Below are 16,834 nucleotides of genomic sequence, written 5' to 3'. Positions count from 1 at the left end.
CCACAAAAATACAGGCAACAGATAACCTCCCACCAGCAAAGCAAAACAAAGGGAAACACACAAACACTAATATCAAAAAAATAACTGGAATTAACAACCACTGGCCACTAATATCTTTTAATATCAATAGACTCAATTCACATATAAAAACACAGGCTAAGAGAATGGATGCAAAAACAGGATTCAACCTTCTGATGTATACAAGAAACACACCTTAATATCAAAGACAGACACTACCTCACAGTAAAGGGTTGGGAAAGGGTTTTCCAATCAAATGAACCTAAGAAACAAGCAGGTGAAGCTTTCCTAATATCTAACAAAATTGATTTCAAAATAAAATCAATCAGAAGAGATGGAGAAGGACATTTTATACTCGAAAGAGGAACAGTCCATTAAGATGTAGTTTCAATTATGAATTTCAATGCCCTTATACAAAAGAACCCACACATGTCAAAGAAATGTTGCCAAAACTTAAATCACATATTAAACCCCATACACTAATAACAGGAGACTTCAACACTCCACTCTTGCCAACGGACAGGTCAACCAGACAGAAACTTAACAAAGAAATAAGAGCACTAACAGATGTCATGAATCAAAGGAACTTAACAGACATCTATAGAACATTCCACCCAAACACAAAAGAATATACCTTCTTTTCAGTACCTCATGGAACCTTCTCTAAAATTTATCATATACTCAGTTACAAAGCAAACCTCCACAGATACAAAAAAATTTGGAGTAACCCTCTGTGACTTATCAGATCACCATAGATTAACGTTAGAATTTAACGACAATATTACTCTCAGAAAACCTACAAACGCATGGAAATTGAACAGTGAACTACTGAACCACCACCCCTGGGTCAAGGAAGAAATAAAGAAAGAAAATAAAGACTTCCTTGAATTCAATAAAAATGAAGATACAACATATCCAAACCTATGGGACACCATGAAAACAGTTCTAAGAGGAAAATTCATACACTAAGGGCCCACATTAAAAAATGTAGAAAGCTCACATTAATTACTTAAAAACACACCTGAAAGCTCTATAACAAAAAAAAAGAAACAGATGCACCCAGGAAGTGTAGAAGACAGGAATTAATCAAATAGAGGATAAAATTAACAAAATGGAAACAAAGAAAACAATACAAAGAATAAATAAAACAAAAAGCCTTTTTTTTTTGAGAACATCAAGAAGATAGACAAACCCTTATCTAAACTAGTGAAAAGGCAGAGAGAGAGAACATCCAAGTTAACAAATTAACAAAACAAAAGAAGGGGAAGAGGAGTAGAGAAAGGGAGGGGTGAGGATAACTTGAGGCAATGGGCTAATTGATTACAAGGAAGAACAAAGTTGAGAGCAAGAAAAGAGATATATTCATTGAGGGAGCCATTTTAGAGTTACCAAGAAACCTGGCTCTAGAGAAATGCCCAGGAATCTACAAGGATGACCCCATCTAAGACCCTAAGCAATAGAGGAGAAAAAAAACCCAAACTTGACTTGCCCTGTAATCAGACTAATGAATATCTTAAATATCACCATAGAACCTTCATCCAGTAATTAATGGAAACAAAGGCAGAGACCTGCATTGTATCACTGGACTGAGCTCCTAAAGTCCAGTTAAAGAGAGGGAGGTATGAGAATATGAGCAAAGAGCTCAAGACCATAATGGGTTCACCTACTGAAACAGTCTTCCTGAGCTAATGGGAGTTCATCAACTCCAGATGGACTGGGAAGGAACAAGCAAAAGACCAATCTAGTCCCTCTGAATGTGGTTGACAGTTGCATGGCTGGGACAGACTGAGGGACCACTGGCAGTGCTCCAGAATTTATCCCTACTGCATGTACTGGCTTTTGGGTAACCTATTCTCTTTTGATGATACCTTGCTCAACCTAGACATAAATATGGCCTAGAACCTTCCCCAAAGCAATGTGCCTTACCATTTCTGAGAATTGGATGTTGGAGGGCATGTGGAGAGAAGAGGAGGAGTGAAAGGAGTGGGAACTTGGTTTGGTATGTATAATGAAAAAAGATGGTTTGTTTTCTTTTTCAAAAAAATAAATAAAAAGGAAAAAATGCATAATTGACCATACATTTTATCTTATAAAATATTCTATAATGTATATATTGGTATTATAGTTTAAAATGTTTTTATTAATGTGTACAATATATAGCAAAAATATTCAGGACCAATGAGGTGCCTCAGCATTAAGTTTCCTGTCTCCATATATGACTGTCTCAGTTAAGTTCTTAATACATAACTATGAAGCTGGGTGTAATGCTTTATTCTGTACTCCCAGCACTTGGGAGGTGGTGGCAGGAAAGTCTTTGTGACTTGCCATCCCACCATTCTATCTGAACCTCTGGGCTCCAGGTTCAGTGTGAGACCCTCTCTCAACAAATAAGGTAGATGTCAACTGAGGAATACAGTCAGGATCTACTTTTCACCTCCAACACCATTGGCAAACATACACTGTGACAATTAGTGTTTCCATTCATTCAAACATTTCCCTTTTCCTGTATTGAACTTTGAAGCTCTTTAGAAGCAAGCCATGGAAGCCGCAGACCTATACTGAGTTGATTGTTATGGGAAGGAAGAAGAGAACTCTTGTGACTCACTGTATACGTGTTCCCTCTCCACCACCTTCATCTGCCCTTCCTTCTCTAGGGATTGTCATTCCTTCTTCTGCCACAAGCTTGCCTATTTTAAGTTTATTAATGTGAGAGATGATATTTTTATGCATACGGTTCTCATATTTTCTTTTCAAATTGGTCTTGGTTCTTTAATTTAAGACCTTGCTCACGGAAAGCAAACATTATAACCCAGAGCTATAGATCTAGCCCTCCTATCTTTTAAAACTTGACATTTTACTACAGAAAATAACATTTTTATTACAGCATATGGTTATTAATTTCTAAAACAAACACCAGCCTCCCCAAATTCTTCTTGATGTCAGCACTTATGACTGTATGTTAGACAGAAAAAATTGTATGATCAATATTCTGTGCATCAATCTCAAGAACATAGGGTATGAAGGACAAATAAAATCAAAGAAATGAGAATGAGAGAGAGAGAGAGAAAGAGAGAGAGAGAGAGAGAGAGAGAGAGAGAGAGAGAGAGAGAGAGAGAGAGAAAGAGGGAGAGAGAGAAGAGAAAGAGAGGGGGGCATCTTGTGCCTTCTATCGAGAATCTGGACCACATGATATGATGACATCATTATCTACTTTAAAGACACATAGCATTTGCTGGAATTTCATTATTTATCTTGAACACTACACACCTGAATTAAATATAAAAATAAGAGTGGGCTGTGCCCATAAGTAACATGGCATCTGCCACACACTGAAATGAGTAAGGCAGGGGCTGCTGATCTGAGTTCACAACCACTAGTGTTCTGAATGTAACTTTGACCCTTAGGCATAAAATGGAGATTGGCTGTGTTTAGAGCCTTTATAATGTGAAATGAGGCCCTGATCCTGAAGAAATCCCCCAAGTCACAGTTTCCCAGGACACTTGACACCTGAGTTGAACTCTGTAGTCAGAGGATACTGTGGTAAACTCTGTAATGTAAACTATTAACATAGTATGAGAAAATATCCCTCCATAAAGCAAACATGCTAACTTCAAGACATTAACACAGAAAAATACACAAATAGCAACAGAGAGAATGATACACAACACACACATACTTAGAGAAACAGATATATGTATGCTAAAATCTTAATTTATTTGAAAACATTCCTTTTCAGCCTATGTCACTCATTCTACTTAAAAAAAAATCTACCTCATTAACAATATACCTTAGCTGGGCGGTGGTGGCGCACGCCTTTAATCCCAGCACTCGGGAGGCAGAGACAGGTGGATCTCTGTGAGTTTGAGGCCAGCCTGGTCTACAAGAGCTAGTTCCAGGAAAGGAACCAAAAGCTACGGGGAAACCCTGTCTCGAAAATCCAAAACAAAACAAAACAAAACAAAACAAAACAAAACAAAGCAAAGCAAAAAACTAATATACCTTGATAACATTAATGTATCTTAATACCCTTGCTGCATCTTACACCAGATGACCCCATGTTCCCTGAGCTCTATACTGTCCTGAGGAATCAAACCTCAGATGAGTGATAGAAAAGAGTTGTTTCTGAGAAGAACAATGAGCTTGTTCTTTTTATGAGAAAAAAAGTGTCCTAACCATTAACAAGGAGTAATGATTATTCAGATACAGTATTTATTTATCAAAATGAGGAATACAAACTTGAAATGGTACTTTTTGTATCAAAGTTTCTTGTATACTACACTATAACTCTCCCATTAAGCTAACTTCCAGCAAGGAATGAGAAACTTTTAAATAAATGTTTTATTTTTAGTGAAGTGTATATGTTTCTGTGTGGTTGGTGTAGTGAATTAGGAGAAAAACAGGAGGTCAGAGGGTCCTCTGGACTCACATGTCATTTTGAGCTGCCCTGAGTCCAGGATTTACATTATTTAGGTGTTTTAGCTTCTCCCCAATCTTATTGTGATCACCACAGAATTACTCCTACCTTGTGTGATGATTTGCATTTTCTTGATTTCAGAGCATATCCTAAATTTAGAATACAACTATAATGGAGCTGTGAAAATAGCTCTGTGCTTCAAGTTCTTGCCATAGCAGAACCATTGACTGGGATCTAAACTATGAATTCAGGTCTCCGAGACTGCAAAACAAGTTGTGTGTCAGTCAAACAGTTATCTTATCTGAGGGATGTGGGGATGGGATTATCACTGGGGCTCATTGGTTCACCACTCTAGCCATTTGTGAGATCCAAGACAGGTGATAGAAGTTGTCTTTATAAATATTTTGTAGAGAATTCTCTGTTCAGATCAGTGCCCCAATTTTTTATTGGGTTCATTAGCATTTTAAAGTCTAGTTTCTTGAGTTCTTTATATATTTTGGAGATCAGACCTTTGTCTGTTGCAGGGTTGGGGAAGATCTTCTCCCAGTCAGTGGGTTGCCTTTTTGTCTTAGTGACAGTGTCCTTTGCTTTACAGAAGCTACTCAGTATCAGGAGGTCCCATTTATTCAATGTTGTCCTTAATGTCTGTGCTGCTGGGGATAAACGTAGGAAGTGATCTCCTGTACCCATATGTTGTAGCGTATTTCCCACTTTTTCTTCGATCAGGTTCAGTGTGTTCAGACTAATATTGAGGTCTTTAATCCATTTGGACTTGAGTTTTGTGCATGGTGATAGATATGGATCTATTTTCATTCTTCTACACGTTGACAACCAGTTCTGCAAGCACCATTTGTTGAAGATGCTCTCTTTTTTCCATTGAATACTTTTAGCTCCTTTATCAAAAATTAGGTGTTCATATGTTTGTGGGTTAAAAATCAGGGTCTTCTACTCGGTTCCATTGATTGACTTCTCTGTTTTTATGCCAATACCAAGCTGTTTTCAATACTGAGGCTCTGTAATAGAGTTTGAGGTCAGGGATGGTAATGCCTCCAGACGATCCTTTATTATATAAGATTGTTTTGGCTATCCTGGGTTTTCTGTTTCTCCATATAAAGTTGATTATTGTCCTCTCAAGATCTGTGAAGAATTTTGATGGGATTTTAATGGGGATTGCATTGAATCTATAAATTGCCCTTGGTAGAATTGCCATTTTTACTATGTTGATCCTCCAAGTCCAAGAGCAAGGGAGATCCTTCCATTTTCTGGTATCCTCCTCAATTTCGTTCTTCATAGACTTAAAGTTCTTGTCAAATAGATCCTTTACTTCCTTGGTTAGAGTTACCCCAAGATATTTTATGCTATTTGTGGCTATCGTGAAGGGTGATGCTTCTCTGATTTCCATCTCTGCTTCCTTATCCTTTGTGTATAGGAGGGCAACTGATTTTTTGGAATTGATCTTGTATCCTGCAACACTACTAAAGAGAGAATTCTCAACAGAAGAAATTCAAATGGCCAAAAGACACTTAAGGTCATGCTCAACCTCCTTAGCAATAAGGGAAATGCAAATTAAAACAACTTTGAGATACCATCTTACACCTGTCAGAATGGCTAAAATCAAAAACAGCAATGATAGCCTTTGCTGGAGAGGTTGTGGAGAAAGGGGCACACTCATTCATTGCTGGTGGGAATGCAAACTTGTGCAACCACTTTGGAAATCAGTGTGGCGATTTCTCAGGAAATTTGGGATCAACCTACCCCAAGATCCAGTAATACCACTATTGGGAATATACCCAAGAGATGCCCCATCAAATGACAAAAGTATCTGTTCAACTATGTTCATAGCAGCATTGTTTGTAATAGCCAAAACCTGGAAACAACCTAGATGCCCTTCAATGGAGGAATGGATGAAGAAAGTGTGGAATATATACATATTAGAGTACTACTCAGTGGTAAAAAACAATGACTTCTCGAATTTTGCGTGCAAATGGATGGAAATAGAAAACACTATCCTGAGTGAGGTATCCCAGACCCAAAGAGAGGAACATGGGATGTACTCACTCATAATCGGTTTCTAGCCATAAATAAAGGACATTGAGCATATAATTTGTGATCCTAGAGAAGCTAAATAAGAAAGTGAACCCAAAGAAAATCGTATAGTCATCTGCCTGGAGAGGGGAAGTAGACAAGATTGCAGGGCGAAACTGGGAACTTGCGGAACCTTCATCTGGCGATGGATCGAGGTAGAGACAGAGACTCAATTTGGAACAACGGTCTGAGCTCTTAAGGTCCAAATGAGGAGCAGTAGGAAGGAGAACATGAGCAAGGAAACCAGGACCACGAGGGATGCACCCACCCACTGTGACAGTGGAACTGATTTATTGGGAGCCCACCAAGGCCAGCTGGTCTGGGACTGAATAAGCATGGGTTGAAACTGGACTCTCTGAGCATGGCGGACAATGAAGGCTGATGAGAAGCCAAGGACAATGGCACTAGGTTTCCATCCTAATACATGAACTGGCTTTGCGGGTGCTTAGCCTGTTTAGAAGCTCACCTTCCTGGACGTAGATAGAAGACCTTTGTCTTTCCGCAGGGCAGGGAATTTGTACTGCTCTTCAGTATCGAGAGGGAGGGGGAATGGTGTGGGGGGAGGAGAAGAGGAGTGGGGATAGGGGGAGGGGATTGGGGGGAGGGGGCAATATTTGGGAGGAGGGGAGGGAAATGGGAAATGGGGAGCAGGTGGAAATTTTAATTAAAAAAGAATAAAAATAGTAATAAAAAATATATAAATAAATAAATAAATAAATAAATATTTTGTAGATGGAGGGCCCTTGAGAGTCTGTGCTTTTTATTTGGGGACTCCTCAATAAAGAGGGACCAGGAATAGAAATACAAGATAGTGGTTGGACAGGCGATGAGAATTTGGAATTCTTCATAGTTAAGGGTGCTTAGGAGAAGCAGATAACGCTGGTAACCTTTGTTAGCAGTAAAAGCATCAACAAATCACAAACAGAAACTCACTTTTCATAGAACTCAGATGCTCTGGAAAGGGTTGGTGACAGTTGGAGGCAGTAATGAAGCTTATACCAGTATGGATGTGCACACTAGTGGCTGATAATTTTGAACATCAAGGGCATGCAAATATGCCTACAGAGGAATAATACCTTGAAAATTTGGGTGCATACTGATTTTTAACAAGATACAAATATTAGAACCTTTTACAAATGATAACCAAGTGTAATCTTTTAAATTTTCTTGGTTTAGAAGAAGGAAATATTGTATATTTCATTTTCAAATCTACCCTTGGAAAGTGTATTTTACAGAGAAGCTGCAGTTTCTCCATCACATGTTCAAAAACAAAGAGAATAAATTACAAAATATTCAAAATTCCAAAACTTTATTTTGAAATTTAAGTTAACAAGTGTCACAATTTCAGACTCATTTTGAATTATTATTTCACACAGAGGCACACAGAGAGAGAGAGACAGAGAGACAGAGAGACAGAGAGAACACCACAGAATATATTAAATTATATTATATTATATGCCATTCTTTCTGTTAATCAGAAGCAATTATATAATTTAGAGAGTATGTAAAAAAATTGATCTCATGTTTGCACACATAGAAAGTTGAGAGGGTCCTCAGGATATGCTTGCTGAAAGAGCAAACCACAGGTACTGATACTAAAATTCAAGGTCATGCAGCCTTAGCCTCTGAAGAAAACCTTACTTTTGGTTCTGAGGAATCCCTGTTCATCCTTAATGCCCTCTGCTGGTGACAGATGTCTCTACCAGGAGGTATTTTTTTGTGTAGGCTCAAATTGGCGTTTCCTCACTGTGTGTCTGGCACAGTAATATATGGCTGTGTCTTCAGTGTGCAGACTGTTCAATTTTAAGAAGACTTCATTCTTGGAGTTGTCCTTACTGATGGCGATTCGAGAGTGGAGAGCTGAATTGTACTTTGTGCTTCCACTAACCCATATTGCTCCCATCCACTCCAGATTCTTTCCTGGAGGTTGGCAGACCCAGTGTACAGCATAGCTGGTTAATGAGAATCCAGAGACAGTGCAGGTGAGAGACAGGGTCTGTGAGGGTTGCACCAGGCCAGGTCCTGTCTCCTTCAACTGTACCTGGGAAAAGACACCTGGAGACAAACAACATCATGATCAGTCATACATCTTATAAATGGCATGCCTGGGTCCCTCTCCTGAAACCCTGAAACACTTACAACTTGGAAATGTCACCAGGCAGAGGAGCAGCACCAGGACAGCCATGTTTTGCTGGAGCTCCAGTGAGAAGGAGATGGGGCCTCTCAGCTAGGCCTGGGCTTTTATAGTGAGTCTGAGGGCTGCTTTGCATTGGCACACACTCCTAAGGGGATAAAAGAAAGCACAGGTCTTGGTTTCCACTTCCCTCAGGTGAATGAGATTTTTCTTATGCTTCTTAGAGGATGAATATGGGAACTCAGGAACATTTTCTTGTTATTGTTTGTATTATCAAACCATGACAAATGGAAATTAGTATGAATCACACTGTGTAGACCTGGCAAGTTAAAAAAAAAAAAAGAAGTGTTTATAGTAAGTGAGTCCACATTTATGCAGTGCAGGCAGAACAGTGTACCATAACCTAAATGCAGTTGTATAACTCTATAAATTGCAGCACTGAATATAGTATGGGATTGGGCCTCTTAGTTATCAGTAATCCTACTTTAAGGAACGACTTAAAATTTATTCACTTGGTGTCAGTGAAATCATTCTTATTCTAATAACTTGTCTAGAACATAACTTGTGAAGATAAATCTCACTAACATTAGTAAATGTGATTTCAAGTGTTTATCTGAGAGGATAGCCAAGAGACTTTTTTGTTTGTTTGTTTGTTTGTTTAGCATAGGTCTTTTTATTTATTTATTTTTATTTTTATTCTTTTTTAATTAAAATTTCCACCTGCTCCCCGTTTCCCATTTCCCTCCCCTCCTCCCAAATATTGCCCCCTCCCCCACTCCCCTCCCCTTATCCCCACTCCTCTTCTCCTCCCCCCACACCATTCCCCCTCCCTCTCGATACTGAAGAGCAGTACAAATTCCCTGCCCTGCGGGAAGACGAAGGTCTTCTATCTACGTCCAGGAAGGTGAGCATCTAAACAGGCTAAGCACCCACAAAGCCAGTTCATGTATTAGGATGGAAACCTAGTGCCATTGTCCCTGGCTTCTCATCAGCCTTCATTGTCCGCCATGCTCAGAGAGTCCAGTTTCAACCCATGCTTATTCAGTCCCAGACCAGCTGGCCTTGGTGGGCTCCCAATAAATCAGTTCCACTGTCACAGCGGGTGGGTGCATCCCTCGTGGTACTGATTTCCTTGCTCATGTTCTCCCTCCTTCTGCTCCTCATTTGGGCCTTAAGAGCTCAGACCGTTGCTCCAAATTGAGTCTCTGTCTCTACCTCGATCCATCGCCAGATGAAGGTTCTAAGGTGATATGTAAGATATTCATCAGTATAGGATAGGATCATTTCAGGTTCCCTCTCCTCAGTTGCCCAAGAGACTTATTTGGTTCCTACCTCCTGTGGTCTCAATATATTCACTTTATCATTTTGGAACATAGTATCAAGGGACTGGTTTTAGTACCTCTTGACATATGTCAGTCTACCTTTCTCTATGCGCTTTTATCTCTCTTTTTAGCCAGCAATATAGAAAAACCCTTGTTCCTTTATATAATTATTGCATTATAAGGGATGTGAAATTTGGCTGTCAATAAAACTTCAGGAAGCACAGTAGTATGCAACTAGTCTTGAGAGTTGTGTAAATGAAAGTGAAAAATAAGGAAGGGAAGCTGAATCATTACAAAAAGTGGAGAAGTAGGCAAATATGAATATGGGAACCCTGTGCCTTGAGTTGTAGATCACCATAGAGAACAAGAGTGTGTAGAACTTTCATCCTTGCTTTGGTAAAACAAACCATAGGGGAAATAAAGTTCAGAGCTGGACCCATGCTGATCAATCAGCATTCAGAGAATGTCTGCCTATTACTTGGTATTGGAGATCTCACATTTTAAATTCCTTAGTTGTGTGTGCATAATCTTTGTACTAGAGTGGCAGTGGTAGAGACAGGTCTTAACATTAATGATTCAGCCATCTTGTGCAAGCTCTGATGGTCACTTCCACTATGAGTACTGTGTTCCACAAGTTTTTTGCTCTGGATGTTAGAACAATTTTCAGATATTATTCTCAGCATGTTTCATAGTGGGTTTATCTAATATTTTTATTGTTTTAACAAAAATTTGGGAAGGAATATTAAATAAATAAATGTGCAACTCTTTTACTCTATTGGTGAATTTGGCCTTTGGTGGTTTCAGAGATAGTTTGTGCCTGCACTTTCTTGTTAATTGGGTTTCCCTTTTCCATGCATCCCATAAATGAAGTCACTAAACAAATTATTTGTAAAGGTTAAGAATTCATGGTAAATCCACCCATCACATATAATTATATTCTACTTGATATGTAAATTTTTAGTTCCAGCTTGTACATTTGTCGTGTGGTTAGAATACGCTGAGCATAATACAAACTATAGTCATCAGGGAAGAAGGGACTTCATTTGGAAAAATCTTCTCTACCAGGTTGTTCTTTAAGAATGAATGTAGGGTCATTTTCTTGAATAATAAATGATGAGGGAGGGTTTATACACACAGGGTAGTGCCATCTATGGGAAGTTGTTCCTGATTTGTATAAGCAAGCATGCTGAACAACCATGGAGTGCAGGCCAATAAACAGGGTTCTTTATGGTTTTCTATTCATCTCCCACCTTCAGGTTACTGTTCTGATTTCATGTGCTGATACACCTACATGATGGACTATAAGATTTGGTTCATGCCTGCATCTTCCAGATCTTTGCCTAATGGTTTAACCTATGAACGCACAGCTCTCTCCTTGCTATTTCTCCAGAACTCGCAGGATGCGAATGTGTTACAGCCACAGCTATTCCATCATTACAGGCAACAATGTTCATGGTTTTCTGAAAAATCTAGATCATTTCACAGGTGACATCATGCTTTGATTGAAGAAACAAAATCACTTGGCTTCCAATGCCCACCTACTCTTTCATAATGAAACTTTATATGATTCCATCATGTTATTCAGAATACTCCTTTCTTTCGACTTTTGTAACCTGAATACATCAGAGTTCTAGATAAAGATCCTCAGTTCAGAATTAGTCAGAGGTGTTATACTCCATACTTTTTTGAACAACAGTGTAAATAAGACTCTTAGAAACTTGTAGGAAAGAAAACTCATTACACCTATTAAATTTTGCTGGAATTCCACAAGATGAACTTTAACACACAAACAGGAAAGAAGCAAAGAAATCACGTTATGTATGAGTGGGTTAGGAGCTATTTTAAACTAACTGAAGCTCAGTGAGTATCACTAGATACATTGAGTTCACAATCTCAGTGCTGGGGCCTCACACACATTTTATTACTAGAACTACAGTTGATTCAAGGCTAGGTCTGTTTCTCAGTTTGTGTGATGATGACGTACAGACTAAAGGCAATCTGTGTTCATGGTTCGCTGACACTGACTGGTTCCCTTATGGGCTCTGACATTAAACAACACAGTGCTCTAACTAGGGAATATTACTGAGTCTGGTCATAGTCTAGGATTACACAATCTCAAGGGTTCTTTGCTTCTTCAGGATCTGATTCTGGCCCCCATATGGTCTATTCTTTTTTTTATTTTTTTTATTAAAAATTTCTGCCTCCTCCCCACCTTCCATTTCCCTCCTCTTCCCTCCACTCCTCTCCCCCTCCCTCTCAAGTCCAAAGAGCAGTCAGGGTTCCCTGTTCTGTGGGAAGTCCAAGTTCCTCCCCACTCCATCCAGGTCTAGGAAGGTGAGCATCCAAACAGGCTAGGCTCCCACAAAGCCAGTACATGCAGTAGGGTCAAAACCCAGTGCCATTGTCCGCCATGTTCAGAAAGTCTGCTTTTATCCCATGCTTTTTTATTCCCAGTCCAGTTGGCCTTGGTGAGCTCCGAATAGATCAGCCCCACTGTCTCAGTGGGTGGGTACACCCCTCGTGGTCCTGACTTCCTTGCTGATGTTCTCCCTCCTTCTACTCCTCATTTGGACCTTGGGAGCTTAGTCTGGTGCTCCAATGTGGGTCTCTGTCCCTATCTCCATCCATCGCCAGATGAAGGTTCTATGGTGGTATGCAAGACATTTATCAGTATGGCTATAGGATAGGGCCGTTTCAGGTTCCTTCTCCTCAGCTGCCCAAGGAACTAGCTGGGGACATCTCCCTGGACACCTAGGAACCCCTCTAGAGTCCAGTCTCTTGCTACCCCTAAAATGGCTCCCTTGATTAAGATATATATACTTTCCTGCTCCCATATCTACCCTTTCTTTATCCCAACCATCCCAATCCCCCAAGCTCCCTGCATCCTCCCTTTCTCACTTTTCTCTCCCCATTTCCCCTCAACCCCATCTCACCCCACCCCAAGTTCCCAATTTTTGCCCAGCAATCTTGTCTACTTCCAATATCCAGGAGGATAACTATATGATTTTTTTGGGGGGGGTGGTTCACCTTCTTATTTAGTTTCTCTAGGATCACGAATTATAGGCTCAATGTCCTTTATTTATGGCTAGAAACCAATTATGAGTGAGTACCTCCCATGTTCATCTTTTTGGGTCTGGGTTACCTCACTCAGGATAGTGTTTTCTATTTCCATCCATTTGCATGCAAAATTCAAGATGTCATTGTTTTTTACCGCTGAGTAGTACTTTAATATGTATTTATCCCACACTTTCTTCATCCATTCTTCCATTGAAGGGCATCTAGGTTGTTTCTAGGTTCTGGCTATTACAAATAATGTTGCTGCCTATTCTGTCCTGTGTGATGATCTACATTCTGTTCAAATCAGAGTATATCCTATATTTAAAAATACCTAAATTGTTCTGTGAAGATAGTTCTATGATTCAAGTTTTAGCCACACACACAGAAGGAACTTTGTTTAGTTCTGCAGAACTAAACAATAAAGGTATGTGTGATATTCAATCAGTGAGCCAATCTCTGAGACATGGAATCAGTATGATCATTGAGACAAATCTAGGCAATTGGTGAAATTTTTTCCCAGTGATGGAAATTATTTTAAAATTATCATATAAACATGTAGAGAAAACCATCTCATGTCAACATATATGCAAACACAAAGAAAAAAGACACACAGAGAGACACAGAGATATCATGGGATAGACATACAGAAAGAGACAGAAAGACAGATACAAACACTATAATAAATAATAAATATATAGACACAAACCTTAACAAAAAACCTGAAATTTGAATAAATCAACCTTTGGAAACTTCAAGGATTAGTACACACTACCTCTAGTGAGAATCCCTGAATGTGATATGGATTCGCAGCCAGGACACAGGGGAATCCAGTTCTGAATTTCCAGAACTCTCTGTGTTCTCAGCCCTCTCTTCTTCTCCTAATTTGCTACAGGGAGGTTTGAGTCTGAGCTCACAGTAGCATCTACCTATTGTGTCTCTTACACAGTTATATGTGAATGTGTTCTCAGACCTGGGACTGCTCATTTCCAGGTACAAGGTGTTCTGTGCATTGTCTTTGGGCATGGTGAATTGGTTCTTTAGAGCATCAGCATAGTAGATATACCTACTACTAATGTTAATGCATGTGACCAACTCTGATTCCTTCCCTGGAAGCTGACAACCCAATGCATTCATTATCTAATGAAGGTGAATCAATAATTTTTGTTTTCTATGGAAACAAAGATGTAACCTCTTAGCTAAGATGTTGTCTTGATACAGTCACTTCTACACAAACATATTGGTCAAGATAAAAGACCCAATTCAGATTGAGGGCAGAAAGATGTTTGCCCAAGAATGCAACACTTCTCATTCATGTGATGTCTAATCTATATGTTATCCTTTGGATTCACATCTCAAACAAGTGATAAAAATAATTATTTCTTGAAATAAATAAATAAAACCAGTCTCTTGGATGTCAGTAACAGTATACTAACCTTTAACAGGGGGTAATAATTCAAATAAAATACTTATTAATCAAAATAATGAGCATGTTTTTGAAATATCACTATTTGAATCAAAGGCTTTGATTCAATATAGTGCTGATTGTGGGTAGAACAGTGTTCATGGAATTAAAGAAATTTTAGTGGGTCCTCAGGAATTGCAGGTGGTTATGAGCTGCCAGTTGTGTTTGTCAGAAACTGGAGCTGATCCTCTACAAGAACAGTATGTTCTCTGAACCACTGAGGTGTTTCTCCAGTACTTGGATGAGCAATCAAATCCTTTCCTGTCATGTTTTTCCCAGTTCAGTTTACAAAGGTCTAAATATCACAATGACCTGAATGAACCTGAGAGATATTGTTTTAGTGAAAGTCAGACACCAAAAACATGAAAGGAGTTCTTGTGAATGGAACCTGAGAAAACTGACTTCAAGTTATGTAACACTTAGGGAAGGTTGACCCTGGATTACACACTGTAGACTGAGATGACTAAACAGTTATATTTGGAGGATTATTCTAACAATGAACTGTAGGGATATTGACCACAGTTAATATGATATTATATTCCTAATATATAGAGTGAGTTAATCTTCTGAGATACACCCCCATACAATAACTCAACAGTGAATACATATGTGAGAACATAATGTTGGACACAGTAAATAAAGTTTCAAACACCATACAATAGTATAGGACCACTAGTAAAAATACAGGCAGAAGAGACATAAATACATTATGAACATCTCTAATGTTCATTCTCATCATACTCTAGTGAGGTTTCTTCATAAGTATCAACTGTACAAATTTTTATTTTACATTAATAAATTATAGCACCATTTTCTTATATTTAAAAGTTTTAAGATGTAAACATAATTTATTATATTTCTAATTATACTACTGTTAGATTCATAAGTATGTTAGTCAATCAACTTTTCAATTTCTGGATTTCTTCTAATAAATTATAATAATTAGAGATATCAATAATTTTATATTTTAACTAGTTAAAAAATTTACAAAGTCTATGATTATCTCAAACAAGTTCATAGTAAGAATAGTTATAAAATGATTTAAAGTGGGACAAGTATATGATATATTTGGGGCTACCAGGCACTGATGAAATGTATTTTCATGTCTGTTCTGATTGAACCGTGCTCAGTCACTTATTCTGGACCAATAGGGAACTGGTCAGATTCTTCAGTTATTTATATAAGACCTATTTACAGAAAAATCTATACATAGTTTATAAAATAGTCTATTTTACAATTGATACCAAATTGATGGTCAGACAGAATTAAGGAAAGAACAGCATACTTCTGTTAGTGTCTGTCTAGTCACACACTATTAGGACACATGTAATAAGAATACCTAGTCCAATGTTTTTGACCTTGAGATTGTGCATGCCATGATTCTACACTCACATCATTTAGTTTTTGTTTCCTTTATAACTCCCTAGAACAATCCCTAGATAGTTAAGAGCAGACTAATTCAAGGGACTTTCCATGTATTATTATGTTTTTGTTGTACTTAAGAGGAGGATACTTCTACTTTTGTTTATTAATTTATTGACACTGATATGGTATGTGAGCAGTACTTTGGAATATAATGTTAGAATCTTAATATCATGTCATGGATATTTTTTATCATAGTATAAATACTTAGAATTAGAACCTCTAGTTATTGGCTTTGGTACATTTTAGGTCTATCCAAATTGTTTAAAACTTTCTACCTGCTCATACCTAGTCCCCAGCAGTCATGAATTCTGATCCTCAGCCTGACCCAGGGTAACATAAGACTGAATAAGCTGTTTTCTGCTTTGTGTGTAATTATAAGTCCTAATATTAAGATTCTAAAAATCTAGACACTTCTGTATCTATCCAAACCTTCAACAATTACTCCTGATGTCAATGCAGCTCTCTATGACAAAACTGATGATAGAGGGGACAAGGACTGGAGCTGACATCTGATGAAACATGCACACTGGAGGCTGAGAATTTTGTGATCTGAAGGTTCAGGACACATCTGAAGAGGAACAAGTCCTTTTTATTTTAATGTGAAATGTAAATTTTACCAAGAGGGAAATACATAAAAATGTGAATTGTCAGAAATGAAAGTGAGGTGAACACTTCTAAGTCCTTGTGGTTTAGAAAACGAAAGCAATGTATATTACATTTTCAATGTGTCTTGTGAAAGGAACATTAATTCAGGCTACAAATAGTTTTTCCATCATGTCTACAAAATAATTAAAAAAAATTACAGATTACTGTAAATTTCTAAGCATACTTAATGAACTTACACATAACAAGTGCCCTAACTTACATTCTCCTTTTGAAATACACACAAATACACACACACACACACACACACACAT

At 38.2% G+C, this 16,834-nt stretch overlaps 1 gene segment (V, D, J or C); it reads right to left on the bottom strand.

Annotated features, from left to right (window-relative positions):
• Positions 1 to 8,216: 8,216 nt before the first annotated feature.
• Positions 8,217 to 8,702, bottom strand: LOC130882845 (Ig heavy chain V region PJ14-like). The segment is given in 2 exon segments: positions 8,217 to 8,572; positions 8,657 to 8,702. Coding segments are annotated over 2 exon segments (402 nt in total).
• Positions 8,703 to 16,834: the final 8,132 nt, after the last annotated feature.

This window comes from Chionomys nivalis, chromosome 10, assembly GCF_950005125.1.
Source record: "Chionomys nivalis chromosome 10, mChiNiv1.1, whole genome shotgun sequence".
NCBI classification, from domain to species: Eukaryota; Metazoa; Chordata; class Mammalia; order Rodentia; family Cricetidae; genus Chionomys; species Chionomys nivalis.
Note: the sequence above shows the minus strand (reverse complement) of the source record. Positions and strands in the feature narration are given on the sequence as shown.